At 42.9% G+C, this 7,995-nt stretch overlaps 1 protein-coding gene across 1 annotated transcript; it reads right to left on the bottom strand.

The window, feature by feature from the left end:
* Positions 1 to 6,367, bottom strand: LOC122375712 (palmitoyl-protein thioesterase ABHD10, mitochondrial-like). The gene is made up of 5 exons (XM_043355209.1): positions 6,100 to 6,367; positions 3,991 to 4,130; positions 2,138 to 2,268; positions 1,609 to 1,773; positions 1 to 933 (listed from the first exon to the last, which is right to left on the bottom strand). The coding sequence occupies exons 1-5, from the start codon at positions 6,351 to 6,353 to the stop codon at positions 736 to 738; spliced, it is 888 nt and encodes a 295-aa protein (XP_043211144.1). The 5' UTR covers positions 6,354 to 6,367; the 3' UTR covers positions 1 to 735.
* Between the last annotated feature and the right edge of the window lie 1,628 nt (positions 6,368 to 7,995).

The raw sequence follows: 7,995 nt of genomic DNA, 5'->3' as shown, positions 1-7,995 counted from the left end.
CATCCAATCTATAAAGTCGGGCACAATTTAACTGGTTTTAACAACATTTTAGAAGGTGGGATAGTCCCTTTAACACGATATTATATATCTACAAATATACCAAATACATTGCACTGAACCCATAATAAGGCTTCATTACAAGAAACCGAGCAACTCAGACTGGTAAATGGCACCAAAAAATGAACAAAATGGATACCTAAATAGGAGTACCAAACCAGTACAGCAAACCACTTTAACAGCATATTAACAGCATGTTCCTGGCATGCTAACTGCCTTTCAGGTCTGACGACCATGATAACAGTGACGCTCTTCAGTCAGGCAAGTCAGCCTATTAACATTGCATCATATAGGTACACTAACACTATACACGCTGGCTGCACCATCGCGCTCTGAGGTAACCTACCGAACAGCGGCATACTTAATCATATCTTCAGTGTACCTACAGTACACCTCTACCAACCTCTACCCGCACTGACCGCTACTATCCTCTATTGTAGCTTATCGAAATTCGACTCCAATGGTGACCTCTACAGAGCCCTACACTGCCTCAACCCTATCCTATAAAGTAACCAATCGAAATTCGACTCCAATAGGTGATCTCTACATGCATCTACATTGACTTCAACCCCATCCTCCAAAGGATCTATTGAGTTGCGACTCCATGGATGATCTTTACAGACTTCCATCGATCTTTCCACCGTCCTCCGGTGAAATCTACCGACACTCGGATGACCTCTACAGTCTGCTGGTGCCCGCCGGACCGTCCGGAACCGGGTAGTTTTCCAGCAGCTCCTCCACCGCCCTGATCTGCAGGTGCAGATCCTCGTCATCCAACATTCGGTGGTTGCCTCTCTTCTTGAGGTAGATGCGGACATCATCGTGTCCGATGGCTTCCATCAGTTGTATGGTGTTCTCCCAACGGGAGGAGGTGTCCTGAGAGAGAGAGAGAGAGAGAGAGAGAGAGAGAGAGAGAGAGAGAGAGAGAGAGAGAGAGAGAGAGATGGGAGTCAGTGTGAAACCAGGTCAGCGCGAAACCATGCGGTCACGTCTGGGGTTTTGGAGACCTTTGCTAATCTGTGTACAGGTAGAGGAGCAAAGATGTGTCATGCATGACATGTATGACATATCACATTTGACATATTCTAAATCTGTCATATATAGCACATATGACACATCATACATGACATATTCCCAGTGCGTGATATGACATCTGCGAATATACCATTCCTATCATACGAGTATGTGGAGTGTGGATATGGATGCATATCAGCCAACAGAACCATGCCCTTACCGATGTCATATGAACAATGAACATACGAGGGTATTTGCATGAAAAAGGTTATACATTTAGCGCCAGCTAGATGTTGAATTATCTTCGAAGATTGGCTCATTCAACTAGTGCAGCTAGGTAAAATTTGAAATAGACACCGTTTTTTGCGCTAACTGAACTGCAAGGCATGACATGTTTAGCTGTCCTGACACCCCACCAAACCTCCATGCAATATCTCAATCGGGCTCTTCCCAAGGCCTCCTTGAAAATAACTATTCAGCTATTCTACAGTCATGCCGTTTGGCCCTGATCCCCTCTACACTGAATGCCCAACTCACGTCGATTGCATGGACAATCCGCACGGGACAGCGGATACTGCCGAGCTGCTCTTCGTTCAGTCGCACCGCCTTCATTTCATCGAGAAAGTGTCTGGAGGCGGTTACTTCGCCCACCCAGTTAGCTTTGAAACGGATCGGTTTACCATCGCGTACCCGAGCTGCCGTCTGAGAGAGAGAGAGAGAGAGAGAGAGAGAGAGAGAGAGAGAGAGAGAGAGAGAGAGGGAGAGAGAGAGGGAGGGAGAGAGAGAGGGAGATAGAGAGAGAGAGAGAGAGAGAGAGAGAGAGAGAGAGAGAGAGAGAGAGAGAGAGAGAGAGAAAGAGAGATGGAAAAGCGGAGGTCAGCGCCTGTCATGCAATTCACGCAAATTGGTGATGCAAACTATACTAAGTGTTGTTAGTTGACAATGGCATTGATAAATCGATAAACTGCAAAATAACTTATTTGGCTTCGACATTAATCCCGCCTCGACCACAACTTTTAACCTCTTTCACTGACATCAGTGTCCACTGTCCAGCTTCGCCTCCTACCTCTTCGTCCAGCGAGGAGACGATGTTCTCGAAGACGTCATCATCGAGACACTGGTTTACGGCCGAACCAATCAGTAGCAGGCTGTGGACTCGCTCCGGATAATTTACAGCTAACAGAGTGGCCATCCACGCTGCAGAAAACGGCACGGCGTTATGGGAGTGAAATGCCTCAAAGGAAAAATAAATGAAAGGAAATAATCTATGAGCATCACGAATTGTGATGAAATAGGAAAATGAAATAATCTATGATCATCACGAATTGTCTGAAAAATTGATTATGGGCTGGTTAGGTTAGGTCAGGCCAGGCTAGGTTAAGCTAGTAACTGAAGAATATCATATACACTAGGCGAGCACGTTATACCGTAAAATGGGGTGTTAAGGGACAGTGGGGTGCTAAGGGACAGTTGCATGGGAAAAACTTTGAGTGATATTAACTTCCTAATTTGAGAAGGTTCAATAAAAATTTCAGTGTGGTAGTTGACACTGTTTTGTTCTTGACCATAGGACAAAATGGTATGGTTTTTCATGCAATTGATTTGGTTCAAAAATGGATTTGAAAATCATGCTATATTTTCACAAAATTGAAACATCTCCAAAACTTTGTGTGTACAACATAAACTAGTGGGTGTACAGGGAAAATGAATGCATAGGTGTATTATCACATGTATTGCACATGTTTCCTGAAAAACTTGTGCAAATCCACCTATTCATTCATCATCCTCTTCCTCTTTTCCGGATACATGCATATTTTGAGGTGGATGTGGGGTGCTAAGGGACAGGGAAGAAAAAATAAAAAATAATATCTAAATATAATTTCATTAAATTTTCTTTCAGTAGGCATGGAAAACACCAAATTCCACATAAAATGCTGGCAAGTTCATCCTTTTATCTCTAACACATCTTAAGTTATATAACAAAGCATCTCAACACTCTTTTACAATGATGGGTCAATGGAGACTGATGTAGGTAAATAAGATGTCATCATAAAAAGGCTAAAACAAAGGGGGCAACATAATGCCAAGTGACTAGCTTCAACACGGGTTTTTATTGATGACAGAAGGTACTTTTTGGTTCTGTTTACCTTATAATTAGCACATTTTCCAGAAGCGTAAACTGCATTACATGTAATTGGCTAAAAGGTCATTAGTGGTGAATGAACCAGACTTGTTTTGTGACAGAATATGCAAAACATTTCAATAAATAAATTGTGTGGCCTTCCACACCCCAATTGTGGGCATTTGATGACCATTTCTTGGATTACTATAGGTGTCCCTTAACACCCCACATTGGGGTGCTAAGGGACAGTGATGAAAAATAATAAAAAATAATATGCAGGTATAAATCTTAAAAACTTCAATGTGGCAGGCATGCAAAGCACCAAATTCCACACAAAATGCTGACAATTTGATGCTTCTATATCCAACCCTTCTTGAGTTATGTAACAAAACACCTCAAAACTGTCCCTTAACACCCCGTTTTACGGTATTTAATATTGTCTTAGCTGATAATTTTCATAGTTGCGTGTTGTTATGCAATATACTGTTTAATATTCCGATGCTTATTTTACATAGGTCATGACAATAAATACATTTCTAAGAAGTTTTGTGGAGCATTGACTTTGGTTCTTCAATCATAGCTTTTGACGTAATAAACACAAAATTTTCCAAGCTTTACTCAAGCTTGCGACTGAAACGAACAATCAATGACAATACGTTAATTGCAAATTAAGCTGGCACAAGGGTATGGGCCGGTGGTGCCTAGGCCGACATTGAGCTCTTCAAGGGCACGACTCTAAACGATCACGTCAAAACGTGGGCGTTTTGATATAACAACACATATACAGGCGAATTTACCTCCATTACTGGATGATATGATCATCTGGGGTCCATCGGTGAGATGTTCCATCACATAGCAGGCGTCTTCGTACCACTTTTTGAAACTCAACTGTGCTGAGTCGGGCATCTTGGACTGCCCGACACCTTCCGAGTCATACCTGAGAGAGAGAGAGAGAGAGAGAGAGAGAGAGAGAGAGAGAGAGAGAGAGAGAGAGAGAGAGAGAGAGAGAGAGAGTGAGAGAGTGAGAGAGGGAGAGAGAGAGAGAGAGAGAGAGAGAGAGAGAGTAAGAGAAATAAGAAATAGAAGGGAAAGAAAGAGAAATAGGCAGAGACAAAGAGAGAGGGAGATAAAGATAATTATCAGTTCGCTTCATTCAGAATCGTAGGCAGCTTACATCAGCATGAGGTAGGTATAAAGCAGTGTCAGGTCACTGCACTGATCGGCAGAATTATGTGACTAAACGGTGCTATTGGTGCGTGCACGTATCTACCTCATGAGGTAGATACGCCGGAGTCTGCAGAACCGTTTATCAGTGAGTTCATGATGACAAGACGTAGATGCCGGTGCGTCCGGTGCACGCGCACGGAACGAACCCTCTGACCTGCCTATATGGCCACCCCAGTGTGGTGTGGCCATATAGGCAGGTCAGAGGGTTCGTTCCGGCCAGAAGGCCGGATGGGTCTTCAGAACTAGCGGAGTTTGCCTGAAATGTCTCGTTACTGGAATAAATGTCTCGGTATCGGAATTCCACTACCTGGCAACTAACCCTATGTAAACACGGCTATTGTGAGCTATTTTTTAGGTTGTTGTGTAAAATTCGTCGGTTATGTATAAATCGAGCTTCTATCAAGCTGTCTAATTTTGTGCATTTCTCCCTCTGACAATTTCCCAATTACTGAGGTGTTCCCTTTCCTCCTTCCTTCAGCAACGGCAATTGCGCGAGCCTACCCCGCTCCCATTGACGCAGCTGGGGACACCGGGATTCAAACCTGGGTCCTCCCGAGCCTTGAACGAACGCCTTAACAAGTGCTTCACCAGGGCCGCAAAATAATTTCGACTTGATAGGCAAAAGCATGTGTCTTTATCGCAATATGAGACACATTGGTCATGAGTGGTACAATAAAAACTCGTATTTGTATTGAGAAAGAATCTTCTCAGCACTAGCCTACCAAACATTTGTATATTTGCTAAAAATCCTTCTATAAGACATGGTTTTCCAGGAGTTGCGTCATACCAGCATATGATTAAAACGAATAAAAACAGCTCAGGGGTGAACGTAAAAGTGGCGCCTACACAACCAGGTTAAAAATTGTCACGGTCTCATCTGACAGCAGCATATTACATCACGCGGCGAAGCGACGCCCGGAAGGAGCACGCTGGCTACGTTTCCATGACACAAGTCAAACCGATTTTGCAAAATGGATTTGCTTCATCATAGCATGAAGGCAACATTCAAAATTGTAAATATAGGAGTGCTAGCTAAAATCATATATATGCTCGTTTTTTTTTGCAGAAGGTGAATAGTACTCGAGAAAAACGCATGACGACAAATTTCTCTAAATCGATTTAGACATGTCCGACGTGTCATGGAAGCGTAAGTGAGTGTCTGCTGTCCTGTGACAGCCATTTTGTCTGACTGACAGACATCTTGTCAGTCTGAAAAAGAATGATCCACTTTAAAGATAACATTTTGAGCTGCGTTGGAAAATTTGTAGCTTGAGCTACAAATTAGCATTGAGAAGCGCTGACGGCCAGACGATATCATAGCAAAATACTTTAAGTGTCGAGTTAAGCTCCCAATGGGACCGTTTAAGACGAGGCGGAACACGATTCAAACGAATAAGGCCGCGAAATCGCCAAGTTAGCAGCATTGTTTGAAGTTAGTTAACTGTTCCTCTAGTTGCGTTCAATCCGTAACTCGTCAACATGAAGGAAATGGCTTTATATAATCGAGTGGTATGAATTCATAAACTTCATAAATATTGACTACCACATTTCAAGTAAATGTTTGATTTAAAATTTCATTTAAAAAGATCATTGCTAGCTTAGATGATTTTTCTAAATAGCATTATCCTTCCGCATTCCTCAATTGTATCATCGTTTTACGTTAAAATGTCTCCACTTACTTGACGAATGGATGACCGTGCATCGCACAGAACTCTTCCAGAATGTTGGCTTTGGCGATGTTCATTCGTGCAAAATATCCAGGCACATAGATCAGCCCCGGCCTATGCGGCCCCTCGATCTTGCAGTAGGCCAGGCGTCGAATGTAATCTCCATCTTCCGACCGTCCCAGGTCAGCAAACTGGGTCTCAACTAGATTATTTTTGCGGAAAATGCTCGACTTTTTGATGCCGCAGATGTGCTTGTTTCCGTCCATGGCTGTGGGTGGGCGAACGGAGACTGAGGACCGAACGTGATGTGGAGTCAAGCTATCAGATAACACCGGGCCAACCAGAGCATAGGAGCGCCGCCACTAGGCACACAATAGTGACTTGTCGGTTTTCATATTTTAAACATATGCAAGGATGCTGATTATTTAGGGACATATTTGTGTTATGAGGTTATCGGTGGAGCCAACAAATAACTAAATGCACTTACTTTTATTGACGTTTCGGTTTCAAGCAACCTTCGTCAGAATAGAATTACAAGTTACGTCTCATATTTCAAAAATGCACATATTTCAAACACACTGAGAACATAGCTATGTTCTCAGTGTGTTTGAAATATGTGCATTTTTGAAATATGAGACGTAACTTGTAATTCTTTTCTGACGAAGGTTGTTTGAAACCGAAACGTCAATAAAAGTAAGTGCATTTAGTTATTTGTTGGCTCCACCGATAACCTCATAACACAAATATGCAAGGATATTATTCTGGAAATTTTGCCTGGAATTTTCACTTATCACCATCTATGCAAAAAGTACTGACAAGGAAAAACGTTTCCTTTTTCGTAAAAACAGCCACCTTTGGTAATTTAGCGTCATGCTGAATAGAGATAACCACGCCATCCCGCGTCCTGTATGCCAAATCATTTCATGATATGGACGACACGTGCGAACTTTGTCCCAGACAAATCGTCACGCCACCTCTCAGATAACCGCTACCACGCAGGGACACCGTGCGTCTGCAGAGGCGTATCCAGAAAGGCGATCTAGAACGCTGAGGGGCATGCCTGAAAATCTCAAAATTCTGTATGAAAAATATAATCGGATTTCGATTCAATACCAGTGCCGTGCAATTTAAAGCAAGCTGCTCCTGATAAAAGTTTGATAAATTATTTCCATTCTTTGAAAAAAAAAAATCATCGGTTTCGGGTACTGCAAGGGAGCGTTTTCCTCAATTCGCCCCCACTCCCTCCCCACTCCTGGATCGGCCAGAACGGGTCTGTTACCCGCTGATACGCCCGGGTGTTATCTATACTGTGCTGCTCGAATACAAGGCCGATGCCATAGCATATGCGTTAGGTAATGAAGGTATGTCTTCGAGACTGTGTGCGGCTGTGTAGGGAGGCTGTCTTTAACCTTCCAGGCGGTGGGGGGGGGGGCAATTTTTTGCCCCCCCTTTACTTTTTTCGATATATCTCGAGAACCGCTGCGCCGATCGTCACCAAACTTTCAGTACCCTCCCGGGAGCAGCTAGCGCACATGGTGACCAAAAATTTTTCCAAAGGCTATGATAGGTTGGCCGCTAATGACGTAAGAGTGACGTCATTTTTGCCATTTTCGACCCAAAAAAAGGTTTCGCGGGAAGAGCTGTCAGGCCTACAGCTTTAGAGATACAGAAAAATGTTTTAGACATAAAAGGTGTGGAATCAAAAGGGCTACAAAACTGTTATTTCGGTTTTTCGAATTTTTTGGATTTTGACCCCCAAAAATCAAAAAATAGATTTTTTGAATATAATAGCCAAAAAATCCAAAAAGTTTTTTGAATTTCGAAAAAACCGGAATATATGTGATAGTCCCTACCGCCTTCTATCTACATACCAAATTTGAGATCGATACCTCGTTTTTTGGCCAAGTT

This window comes from Amphibalanus amphitrite, unplaced genomic scaffold (genome assembly GCF_019059575.1).
Source record: "Amphibalanus amphitrite isolate SeventyFive unplaced genomic scaffold, NRLGWU_Aamphi_draft 001901F_arrow, whole genome shotgun sequence".
Classification (NCBI taxonomy): Eukaryota; Metazoa; Arthropoda; class Thecostraca; order Balanomorpha; family Balanidae; genus Amphibalanus; species Amphibalanus amphitrite.
Note: the sequence above shows the minus strand (reverse complement) of the source record. Positions and strands in the feature narration are given on the sequence as shown.

Bases quoted from the DNA above. Each gene is read 5' to 3' on its own strand.
- LOC122375712 (XM_043355209.1), bottom strand. From the start codon at position 6,353: ATGGACGGAAACAAGCACATCTGCGGCATCAAAAAGTCGAGCATTTTC. The intron at 2,269-3,990 runs GTAAATTCGCCT...CGTTTTCTGCAG, and splicing joins CATATCATCCAGTAATGGAG to CGTGGATGGCCACTCTGTTA. The intron at 934-1,608 runs GTGAGTTGGGCA...TCTCTCTCTCAG, and splicing joins GGATTGTCCATGCAATCGAC to GACACCTCCTCCCGTTGGGA.